General features: G+C 49.5%; 6 protein-coding genes across 6 annotated transcripts; 1 reads left to right on the top strand and 5 right to left on the bottom strand.

Annotated features, from left to right (window-relative positions):
• Positions 1 to 103: 103 nt before the first annotated feature.
• On the bottom strand, positions 104 to 1894 carry PENARI_c005G10966 (Zn(II)2Cys6 transcription factor domain-containing protein; the record flags this gene model as incomplete). The annotated part of the gene is made up of 2 exons (XM_022630023.1): positions 104 to 1769; positions 1818 to 1894. 2 exons carry the CDS (start codon positions 1892 to 1894, stop codon positions 104 to 106), a joined length of 1743 nt encoding a protein of 580 aa, XP_022490439.1.
• Positions 1895 to 2404: 510 nt separating this feature from the next.
• Positions 2405 to 2929, top strand: PENARI_c005G11247 (uncharacterized protein; the record flags this gene model as incomplete). Its single annotated transcript, XM_022630039.1, has 1 exon — positions 2405 to 2929. One exon carries the CDS (start codon positions 2405 to 2407, stop codon positions 2927 to 2929), a length of 525 nt encoding a protein of 174 aa, XP_022490401.1.
• Positions 2930 to 3491: 562 nt separating this feature from the next.
• Positions 3492 to 5177, bottom strand: PENARI_c005G02610 (putative MFS allantoate transporter; the record flags this gene model as incomplete). Its single annotated transcript, XM_022629629.1, has 4 exons — positions 3492 to 4519; positions 4580 to 4864; positions 4918 to 4948; positions 5004 to 5177. 4 exons carry the CDS (start codon positions 5175 to 5177, stop codon positions 3492 to 3494), a joined length of 1518 nt encoding a protein of 505 aa, XP_022490216.1.
• Positions 5178 to 5482: 305 nt separating this feature from the next.
• On the bottom strand, positions 5483 to 7426 carry PENARI_c005G05672 (Zn(II)2Cys6 transcription factor; the record flags this gene model as incomplete). The annotated part of the gene is made up of 3 exons (XM_022629758.1): positions 5483 to 5830; positions 5892 to 6305; positions 6374 to 7426. 3 exons carry the CDS (start codon positions 7424 to 7426, stop codon positions 5483 to 5485), a joined length of 1815 nt encoding a protein of 604 aa, XP_022490273.1.
• A 229-nt stretch (positions 7427 to 7655) lies between these two features.
• PENARI_c005G10067 (putative DNA repair protein Dds20/Mei5) lies at positions 7656 to 8468 on the bottom strand (the record flags this gene model as incomplete). Its single annotated transcript, XM_022629983.1, has 2 exons — positions 7656 to 7748; positions 7809 to 8468. The coding sequence occupies 2 exons, from the start codon at positions 8466 to 8468 to the stop codon at positions 7656 to 7658; spliced, it is 753 nt and encodes a 250-aa protein (XP_022490053.1).
• Positions 8469 to 8587: 119 nt separating this feature from the next.
• PENARI_c005G07856 (ubiquitin ligase complex subunit HRD3) lies at positions 8588 to 11289 on the bottom strand (the record flags this gene model as incomplete). The annotated part of the gene is made up of 4 exons (XM_022629874.1): positions 8588 to 9006; positions 9067 to 10995; positions 11079 to 11210; positions 11259 to 11289. The coding sequence occupies 4 exons, from the start codon at positions 11287 to 11289 to the stop codon at positions 8588 to 8590; spliced, it is 2511 nt and encodes an 836-aa protein (XP_022490189.1).
• Positions 11290 to 11629: the final 340 nt, after the last annotated feature.

Genomic DNA, 11629 nt, shown 5'->3' with positions numbered 1-11629 from the left:
TGGATTCTTTGTATAATTTTATATACACGTGGATTCTTGTTGGCACCACATCCTTTTGTTCCACAGTGACATGGAAGCATGTGGTTCGGCCCCAGTCCTCCGATCAAACTTTCATAGGTATACAATCACAATATACCTCCCAAGAGGTGGTAACAGGATCGCGCCGAAGCCTTCTGAGTGTCATGAACAGTTGCTCTGGGCCAGGATTCCACTTCATAACATCGTCCTCGGAGACATCATGCGGAAGGCCATCCCGGAGCCGAAAAACACCAGTGTCACAGATGCGAGCTTCCTCGGGAATAATAAGAGAGAGGGGCATTGTTTCGTCGATGTGATTCCCAGAGAATGGTCCTCGTTGAGACGCAACAATGGCAGCAATTTCAGCAGCAGCATCCCGACCAACTGCCTGGTTCAACACAACACTGTGGCCCTCCTCTACCTGCATGAGGTGCTCAGCCAAAGCAGTAACAGGCGGGCATTTATAAAAGCCTTGCACTGGCGGAGCCCTTCTCAACAATTGCAAGGCTCTTCGACGCAACCCCGGATGCCGACATTTGGTAGCAGCCACAAACAATGGGAGTCCGACACCCATCTCGAAGGTGAATGGTGGTTGCGCGCCATTTGGCTTCTCCGAGGCATCGAGGGTAAGACTGGATTGTTCGACGATTTCCCGGAAGTCGTCTAGATAATCATCATAGACGGTTTCATGTTTTGTCAGGCTTCCCGCAACATATACCGATGCAGCCGCGTGGTATGTGAGTAGGGTTGGCTCGGGATAAATAGGATACTCGAGCGGAATCGGTGATTTGTGACGAATGCTTTGGCAGAGGTCTGTATATGCCTTCTTCCAACGTGCTAGCCGAGCTTGCAATTCTTGTTGCTTGATGAACAGGTCCTGGCTCACACAGACATCACCGCCAAAGGCTTGGAGATGAGCTCCCGCATCTCGCTGGAAGAGGATACACTCTGCTCCCAAGGTGGTTATAGACTGCCGAGCAGATCCAAGTGATGAAAATCCGTCATACTTATTATTTTCAAAAGAGAAGAGCTCACTCGGCTGAGTCCCGGATATCGTGAGAGCAATGGTATTCAGCCGTAAAAACAGTGGGATGATCGTGTTCTCCAGGAGCGCAGCTTTGCTAGCAGAGACCGTCCCATGAAGAGCCTTCAGGCGAAGATCCAATATCAGACTCATGCCCTGTCTGAGGAGTTGTAAAGCCTCTTCCATACGCCCTTGAATGGTCTCCACACAGATGAATAGTACACAGCTGATAAGTGCAATATAGGGATCGGCGCAACCACGCTCAATCTGGGAATGGATGCTTGAAATCGAACGCGAGTACCACACCAGAGCTTCTTTCTGAGATTGCTTCAGCAGATGAGCATCCTTCTGCTTGTCTCTCAAAAAAGTAAAATCCAAGCACTGGTCCGGGTATTCAAACAAAGCACTGATGGCAATGATGGCATCCCACACAGCGGGCTCAGTGCGGCAAATCTGTGGGACAACGCCAGTCCAAAAATCAATGTCCATACCACCGGACAAATACTGGGCAGCATGCTGAAAGTAATACCCGAAAGCACGACGTTCCCGCCGTCCCGAATTCGGCGACGAGGAGAGCGTGTGGCTCGGACTGGGCAAGAGAGAAATCGGCGTCGACGGCGTTGGAGGCGAGGTGCCAATGGCATTATTCTCAAAGTCACATTTCCGGCCTGTACTTGTACACCGGAGACAGCTCGGCTTTTCTTCCCCGCATTTCACTCTTCGGATCCTGTCAAAGTGGTTAATTTGTGTCAGATACAGTTGTAGCAGAACTTACTTGCAGGTTTTACAGCCGGATCGGGACTTGGACGAGCCTATGCGGCCACTGGGTGGTGTTGTCCGATTGATTGCCATTGTCTGGCTCCATCTCAGCTTGAGTGTTGGGTCATGCTGGGTTTGATATCTGACAAGGCTGTGGATTCTTGAGATCCCCACCTTTTCCCTTTGGCGCCTTATAAGTAAGGCACTCGTCTAAAAATAACCACAAGTTAACTACAATTAACTTAAACTACAATTAAACTACATGTACATACAAGTTACAACGTCTAAATCAATTGAGCTTTGTGTTTATTTTGGGAGACTGTGTTGATCTTTCTGTTTTCTATGTTGCCACAAGCCGCTTTTCGCTTGGTCTATTCTTTTTCTTCTCCTTTTGCACATTTTATTCCTTCGACATGTCAAAAGAAAATAGCCCAGAATTTCTGTAGAACAGCACTGACTATGTGAGCCCAGCTTACCCCGATATCTAAGAACACAATAGCAAGCCTCGTCTTCGCTCTTCACTCCGGTCCATACTCCGGTGTTTAGTAAACCCGCTCCGAATATAAGTTCTTCTCCAAATTCAAGTTTCTTCAGTCACTCAACATGGATTTGTCTCATATATTAAACCAGCTTGGGCCAACACCAAAAAGATTCCCAGATTGCTGCCTGGGAATATCCAACACATTGATCACCCACCTGGCTTCAATCCTCCCCCAGAAACCCGATTTCACCATCTCCATCGGCAGCGGATCAGGTCTCCTCGAAGGCGTCATCACATACTCCAATAAACATGTTCCAGTGCAGGGAGTGGAAGTAGGTTCCTCAATCAACCGATATATTGCCGAAGAAGACATGAACGTCGTTGGTGGAGGGTGGGGCCTCTATCCCAGCGCTCAACAGGCCAAGGCGTGGATGTTTGTCTACCCACGCGACCCTAAGCTAATCACCAAATATATTGACTCATATGGTGATCAAGCCGTTGAAATGATTCTGTGGCTTGGGCCGCGGGTAGACTGGCCTGATTATGAACCTTGCTTTTGCAAATCTACATTCTCTGAGTTGAGTGTTTTGGATAACATTGGATTGACGCCTTATGAAACTGCGGTCGTTGCTCGAAGAGCATCTTGATATTGAATATATCTTGGTTTCTAGTACTGGAAGAAAGGGATATGTCTGCATATAGGATGATTCTACGACACTAGGAAAAATAAACTGAAAATGTACATAAACGCCTGCTCATTATGTATCAAAGGAATCCGTATCTATTTAAAGGAAGTGATCTGTTACATTCAAAGGGGCCAATACAATTCCTCAACCCCGGAACTTCAATTTTAGGCAGCAACTGTCCATACGATCCAACAACTCTTCTTGAGGGCGGCGCAGACGGGAGAGAAAAGGGAATACAAAGGAAAAAAGAAAAAGAAGGGATGAGCCGGATTCGGTCCTGGCTCCTCCAGCGCGCGACCTGAGGCTCCCTGAAAGACTCTAGAAGAACCCCAGCGCTGGGTTAGGCTTACAGTTTGTTTGCTCTTTCCATTGAGCCACCATCCCGTTATGTGGGTCTTTTTACCTTTTTCGGGTTAGGCACCCCACTATTTGCCATTTACCGTTAGCATCGGTGGATACTCATCTGATTTGGTCCGTTTATGTTGATTACTGTATATCTAACTTATAGCCTTCTAATTGCCATTCAAAGCGCATACCGGAAATGTTTCGACTCCATATCCGTCATATCTTTGAATCCATCCAAGATAGCCTGTGACGTAACATCGCCCTCACATGTAGCCGTATCGACCGCATCTCTTCGCGCATTCTCCCATCTCATAGACACGTACGCCACAACCGATAGCACAATAATACCTGCATAGCAGATGAGTAGCCCCGCAAGAGCTGAATAATAGCGGGGAGCCTCGCGAGCGAAGAAGATGTTAGCACCAGCGACATTTCCGGCAGCATAGAGCGTGAACCAGAGACCGTTAGCCACTGCACGCTTCGTGTGGCCAGCAACATTTGTGGCAAGAATGTTCCAGCACACAATAACCGGAGCACCAACGATGTACTGTAGCCAGGTGCATCCGACCAGAGTCCAGCGGTGGTCGAGGTCGGTAAACCGGATACCCAGCAGACCAGCGAAAGGAATAAGGGATACGACTGCGAGGACAATACACCGTGAGTCCTTGACGTATGTAGCGACAGTACCGCAGATCGGGACTATCAAAGCTTCAAAAGCACCAGTTGGCAGTTGGAGCAATGTAGCATAGATCCCATTAAACCCGAAGCCTTTAATAAGAGCAGAAGCAAAGTTCGAAACTCCACCGTTAATGACACCACACCCAATACCAATTCCGGCACAGCAGAGGACCTTTACATCATACAGATTCTCCAAAGCCTGTCGAGGCTTGATCTCTCTAGTCTTCACGCCAATCATATTCTCCGCGACACGCTGCACGGCTATCACGCGCTGACGGTGCGAAAGGAAGCGCGCCGAACTAGGCGAATCAGGCATGAGCCAGAGGAAGACACAAGCAGTGACAAAGTTCATCAGTCCAATAGTAAGGAAAATAAGTTGCCAGCTGTGCAGAGACGTATTGTGGGAATGACCCAGGCCAAATCCTAAAAGGGCACCAACCATCGTGGCCATTCCATTAGCACTGAGCCAGATAGCCATGCGCAATGGTTGTTCCGAGCGCTTGTAGAACATAGAAGTCAGATTCATCACTATGACAGTAGATTAGCACTGCCAGACTGTTAGTTTGTAACTGGCACGGGGCCACTTACTACAAGGGCTTACGCCGGCTTCTGCCATGCCCAGTAGGAATCTCAACACTAGGATTCCGGCATAGTTTTTCGCACCGATATGCGCGATGACGAGAATGCTCCATATTAGAAGCATGCCGCCCATATACTTTGCGATCGGCAGTCGCTGGATCAATAGGTTGGCCGGTAGAGCCCAGAATAGATAGCCGAAGTTGAAGATTGCAGCGACCCATGAATATCGCTGGCCTTCGAGTCCGAGATCTGGGATGAGGGAATAGGCAGAGGCATAGTTGAGTGATAGTTTGTCTAAATGAGTGTGTCAGAAGAGGAAATCGAGGTCTTCATTTAGTTGCACTTACCAAGAAATTGAATAACGTAGGTAACATAGAGCTAGAGCATTGATTCACGTTAGAAGGGATCAATATAGGCTCGGGGTATTACAGACAATTGGCATAATCCTCCAGTCGAGGATGCGAAGAACTTTGGCACCTTCGGTCTCCAGCTCCTCGGCGGAGAGCTGTTCGGCCTCGAGGAATAGATTGGCGCCAATATCGTGAGTCTCGCCGAGGGCAATATCTTTCTCCACAGTGGGGTAATCCACTTTGGGGTCTTTCTCCATCGTGAAGGATCAATTGGGGTCTGTTGGGTCAAGGTGTGAAGTCGTGAGAATCACATTCCGCATTCCCATGCCGGGCTTTTAAGCCCTGGCAGATGGCCTGGACTTGTGTTATCGCTGCCAAGTAGATAAGCATGAAGCTGCGGAATTGATGATAAACAGTTGATAGGGGATGCTGATCGGTGGGGGAATAGTTGAAGTTGTATGATTGGTTCACATGCAAGCGGACAACACTCCGCGATAAGTATCAAAGCGGTCGATGCGGGAATTCATAGACATACAAACTGAGATAACCTTCACTCTAACATTTACACTTCTTCGGGAAACACTTGAATAGATCCCCCAAACATAATATCCTCAACCATCCCCAAGACCGCTCTATGCAAGTATCCCTTCTTCAATTGCTCCAAATGCAATTCAGCCTCCTCCAACAAGACCATATTATCTGTTTCAGCTTCGCCTATACCAACATCCCACATAACCTTCTGTCTTAGGAACTCATAAACCCTCATATACGGCATGGCGTCCGTCCAACGGTCCACAAAGCCAGCCAAATTCATCGCACAGGCGTCAATGGCTTTGCGGGTATCAGTCATAGATTTTGTTGCCCAGGCAATATACAAAAGCATGGTTCCCGCGCGAAACTGGAAGACAAGCTATAAATGTAAATGTTAGCCAAGTCTTCCTATGGATAAGTATGAGTTGCCGGTTACATACCGCAGACCAGGTGTAACACATTACATGGCCCTCTTCCTGTAATATACGGAAATTGAGACAGACATCCACAATCGCGGCGAGGAACTCTTCCACTCCGTCCTCGACAAAGTTCCGCTTCCCTTCCATCAGGATCAAGAGACTGTAATCATACAGCTTTCGCATCCATATAGGGTGCAAATAGCCGTATTGAACATTATTGGATCCATATCGTGGGATTTCCTGCCGCCAGATATCAAGCGCCGATTTGAAAGAGGATGAAGAGTTGTGGCTTGTATCATGTTTGATGAGTGGGCTTCGACGCCAGTTCTCTTTCGATCTTCTGATGCTTGCTTGGATTTTGCGTAGGCGGAATAGATGACTTAAGGCGGGGTTTACATCTTGCGGTGGTTGGAGTGTGTCGCCTAATATGCACATCTATATTAAAGGTCAGTTATGTCAATCATTCGGGAAGGGGATGTAAAATAGATGCAAAGGTGACTCACATCATCGTCGACAACTCTATACGCAGCTGAAACAGGTCGATCCCACCCAGACACAATAATTTCATTCAGCATGTAACAAGTGATGAACATTTTCTCCGACAAAACCTCATCAGTCTCAGTCATCGACCCATTATCTCGGCAGATCGACGCATGCTTTCGGATCTCCGCCATCGCAGCCGTACAGAACGGTACGATGGAAGAAACACTAGTCGTAATCTCCTCCGAAGAAGGTGAATGCAAAGCGTAAAGAATCATAAGCAATGAAGCCTGGATCTGCAGAACCATAGACGAATGCCCCACGACGTGCGGGTAAAATCGCATTGCCGAGGCATAGAACTCTTTCGAACGTATTGAGTGTGAAGGATCTCGCTGTATTGTACTGCAAAGGGATGCCCCGATTGCATATACAATATTTAAAAAGAATTGTCGCCATTCATCTTGTCCGTCTATGATGACTTCGTTGTGCCAAGACTTCCAGGCTGTTTCGTTCAGGAAGGGCCATTCGCGGTGTGTGACAGAGAAATATAAGTTGGTGTATTGCTCTTTCAACCAGGATGATCCTTCGATCAATGGATATGATGGTGTTGTGTCCATCCAAGGAAAGTCAAAAGTTGCACTGGTCAAGAAAGACAATGTGTCCGGCGAGAAAGACAGAGGTGATCGTGTAAATCGTTGATTTGGAGACTGCAATCCAGACAACAGCATGAGGGATGCATCGTTATTGTGATACAAATCTTGGCCAGCCAAGAACTGACTCGAATCATTGCACGCTTCAAGGTCTCCAAAATCGGTCTGAACAGCAGCATCGCACATCTTCACGTGAGCTTCGATAGTGCTAGGCCGACGATCCATCTCAGCCACCCGCTCTTCAAGTTGTCTCAAGTAATCCAGCGGGATGGTGATGTTATCTCCCGACTTCCGCGATCTGGCCGGCAAGCACTCCGCGCCTTTGCGGCGACATTCGCCACAGGATGGCTTTGCATGGTCACATTTCCGCTTGAGGCGGAAACAGCGAGTGCAGGCGATATCTCTATGCTTCAGCGGGCGCGACATGCAGTAGTTAGATGCATTGACATGTAAATTAGTGATTTGCAGCTTGAAGGGAAGGCAATGCGGGGATTGGGTGGAGTCGATATCATCCCGAGTAGGAAAGTCTAAGCGGCACATAGTCAAGTTCAGCGATATAAATTTACAAGCAGAACAGTATAACATTGGGTATAGATGTCTCTTAATCATATCAAGTTCATTCAAAGTCCATGGATTCATTTCTCGTCTTGTCGCATCAACCCTTGATCCATTTCTGAGCTACCACATCATACCCGATCAACTTAGGATCAATATGCAGAGTCTTAAGCATATATCCCATAGAAAACTCCTAAAGAACATCAGCAATAGTCCAGCCAGCCTCAAAGCAAAGCAATAACCAAATACGCACCTCATCAGAACTCTCCTCCCGCCCCTGCTCATGGACAATCTTCCTACTCTGCAACATCTCCGACAACCCCCCGAGATCCCGATACTCCTCCTCTTCCTCATCAAGATGCTCAATCTCACGTTTCTCCTCATCCTCTTCCCACCGCGTAGCATCGCGTTTAGAACGCTCCTTCCAAGCCTTCATGCCTCCCATCTTATTAACACGCTCTTGAGCACCCACGAACGCTTCGTCCGCCGCGTCCTGGCTAATATGGCGCCATTTGACGATCAGAGCTTCGAGCTCGGTATCTTTGGTTGAGGATTCGAGCTGGAGGGCCTGGGTTGCTGCATCGAGGTCTGTGCGAAGTGAGACTATGCGCGATTGAATGGCGCGTTGTTGCTTTTGGAGGGCGAGGATGTCGGGGTCGGAGGAGCGGAAGCGGGTTGGGGTTGAGAGGGGGCGGGAGCTTGCTTTCTGTTCGGCGGGGAGGAGGTGTGTAGGTATATTAGAGACTGGTGTAGAAGCTAGTGCTGGGGCGTCATTGAGGGTCCTGGTCGTGACGGGTGTAGCTGGTGATGCGGCTGTGGTTGCCGGGACGGGCCTGCGCATTGGCGACTTGAACGGCTTGGATAGTGTGGCGGCTGCATCAACGCGACGACGCTTGCTTGGAGGCTGAGCCATATTGCATTAAATGGTTACAGACCTCCGATGATAGGGGTGTTGGGGAAGAGAAGTTGGGAGATGCGGAGAAAAGAAGCTTATCGATAACATGGAATTCTATCTACAAGAATAGACTAGACTCAATGCCCAACTCCTCCTGCCACCCACTGCCCAAATTCAGGGTCTCCGGGCTGTGGGAAAAAGCCGCGGTCCCCATTTCCTTGGGCGTTGGCGTTGGGATTGGCGTTGGCGTTGGCATTAGCATTGGCATTGGCATTGGCATTCTCGTTCTGCCGGTTACGCCGCTGCTGTTGTTGACGAACATAGACCAGCACCAAGAGCGTAGCGGCCAATCCAACAATCAGAAGACCCTCTAGCATTCCTTCGTCAATCTCGAGATCCAGGTCGTCATAGTAGCCGTCCTCGTGACTATCAGAATCGAGGCCACGGTATTCATCATCCTCCCCACGCTGTTCGTAAAGCTCATCGTAATAGCTTTCCTCGTCATTGTGGATAAAGGTCGTAATCCATTCCTTGAAAGTGCGAGCGGGTTTCGAGTCTAAGAAAGCTTAAGTAAGGCGCCAAAAGTATATGATCAAACGGGGCATGGTTCACTTACCTTCCTCGTCGCGGATGGGGTTGATATTTCCATTGGTGATGCGATTCCAATACCCTCGGACCCGGAGCTTGAGCAAACTGAGTTTGACTGGCAGATATGATTCAGGGCTGACGTCGAGGGCCAGATCATAGTATCGCTTGGCCATGTGGAAATCCTGGTCCACCGCTACGCCGTTCTCGTGCATCCAGCCCAGATTCCAGTAGCCCTGTGCGCTGTGGTGTGCTTCAGCGGCATTGTGATAGCAAGCCGAGGCTTTCTCTGCATCCATAACGGTACCTGTACCGGACAGGTAGTAGTCACCCATCTTGATCAACGAGTCGATGTTAGCCTGCTTCGAGGATCGTGTCCAGTATATCAAAGCCAGAGCCGCATTGCGCAGCAACGAAGACCGGCTCTTTTCAGCCCATGGGAGAATGGAACTGAGTGAAAGCAAGGACCGCTGCTCATCGAGAAGGTAAGCCACATTTGCCTGGGCACTTTCGTAGCCCTGTTCAGCGGCCATCATCGCTGGAATGAGAGCTCCCTCCTTGTCACCGGCCTCGTAAGCAGAATTCGACTCCGCAAAGGCCGAATGGATGATTTCCGCCTTTTCAGCAACTACCTTGTAATAGGCAGCAGCGACGCCGCAGTGCCGTTGTCTGCCGACGCCGAAGTTGGCCATCTCCGCCAGGTAGTAATACGCTTCCATCCACCCCCAGCGGGCAGCAAGCTCGAAGTAACGTGTGGCAGCGGCTACATCGCCTTGGTCTAGAAACAATGCGCCCAATCGCGATTCCGACGCCGGGAGATCCTGGTCTGCCGCAGCCTTGAAGTAGTTGGCGGCTTTGAAGCCATCTTGAGGCACCCCGTATCCGTTCAGATACACCAGGCCCATCCAATGCTGGCACAGTGAGTCGCCGTTCGCAACGCCGCGTCGGAACCATGTGAGAGCAGTGCCGTAGTTCTGCTCCACTCCCTCTCCACGGAGGTACATCAAACCGATATGTCCAGCCGCTTTAGAAGCCAGCTTGTCTAGCCCAGCCGGAGCATTCTGGTTGACAGTGCCATCCTTATTCCAATATTTCTTGGTAACAACCTTGAAATGCCTCATAGAGCGACGGAAATTGCGCGGCAAACCCCGAGCACCCTCATAGTTCATCTTGCCAAGGGTATAAGTAGCCTTCAGCTCGCCCTTCCTCGACATAAGATCCAAATACTCCAGAATATCCTCAACACTAGCCTCAGGACTAGCCTGAGCAGCGTCACGCGCGTTCTGCCCAGAACTCGACACACTAGCACCAGCACCATAAACACCACCCTCCTCCTCAGCCCAACGATAAGAGTCACGAATGAGAGCATTACCACCAGGCGGACCAGAGCGGTAGAACTCAACAGCCTTATCCGCAACGCGTTTATAGTAAACAAGCGCATGGTCACAATCCTTCGGCGTTCCAATACCATTATGATACCGGTACGCAAGGGTCATCTCGGAGCGCGTATTCCCCGTCTCGGCAGCAAACTCATGGTACATAAGCGCCTTAGCCTGGTTGCGTTCAACGGCACCTCCAATGCCTGTGGCATACATGAAGCCAACCATATTCTGGGCGGTATTATTCCCATCCAGCCAGGCGAGCTCATGATACCAGTGGAAAGCTTCTTTGAAGTCGCGGGGGTGGGAGAAGTTGCCGTAGAAGTTCATCTCTGCTAGTAGGAACATCGCATCTGGGTCTTGTTCTTTGTCTGCTGCGGCCCGCAGCTCCGCCACGGCATTTGCAACATTTGCGTCGAGTTTCCGCTGTGGTTTGTCGGTTGTAGGGCTGTTTAGGAAGAGGATTCGGAATGTTTGTCGGCCGTAGTATATGGCAGTTCCGAGGATGCCTGTTGACTTGTCTGTTTGGGGGACTGCGGGTTTTGCGGTACGGAGGGTATTCCACGCCGTCTCAACCCTTTCTATTAACAGGATAGATTGTCAGTCTCGGGCAGCCATTGATAGGATGCGGTGATAGTAGCTCCGAGGTAGGTACAGTACTCACGTGTCATAGGTCGCGGTTCTGGTTCCCCAGTAAAGAGCGGGGTTTCATGATTATCAGCATCGCCGCCGAGAGCAGTTTGGCCCGTCTCAGCGGAATGTTGACTTGGCCCAGCTGCGCAGGTCTGTAATAGCACTGGAAGGGGTCAGTCTTCGGTGTCGTCTGCGCGTGGGGGTAGCTTACGCAGGGCCGAAAGAAGAGATAGTGACCTCATCGTGACTTTGAGATACTGGTGTAATTACAGAGTGAGAGGCACATCGCGGCTCGAAAGCAAAGCAATGTGGAGGAGTCGAGTGCGGAGCTGTTGCGATATGATGTAGTTCGGGCCACGTTTGGCTTGACGGCGCTTCATTTTTCCGTACTTATCATACTTATTCTCTAGGCTAACCCCCAACATTATATTTACATGTACTACAGTTATTTACGATGCACGGAATAGACAAAAATGTCATTACCATTCTTTGGATCTACTCGTCCCCTCACGAGGTGCTGTGTACAAAGCAGGAAAAAGCAGAAAATACATCCCCGGGGCGCTCTCAATGCAATAGAATTTG

This window comes from Penicillium arizonense (assembly GCF_001773325.1).
Source record: "Penicillium arizonense strain CBS 141311 chromosome Unknown PENARI_contig005, whole genome shotgun sequence".
NCBI classification, from domain to species: domain Eukaryota; kingdom Fungi; phylum Ascomycota; class Eurotiomycetes; order Eurotiales; family Aspergillaceae; genus Penicillium; species Penicillium arizonense.
The sequence above is the reverse complement of the archived record's forward strand: the minus strand, read 5'-3'. Positions and strand labels throughout refer to the sequence as shown.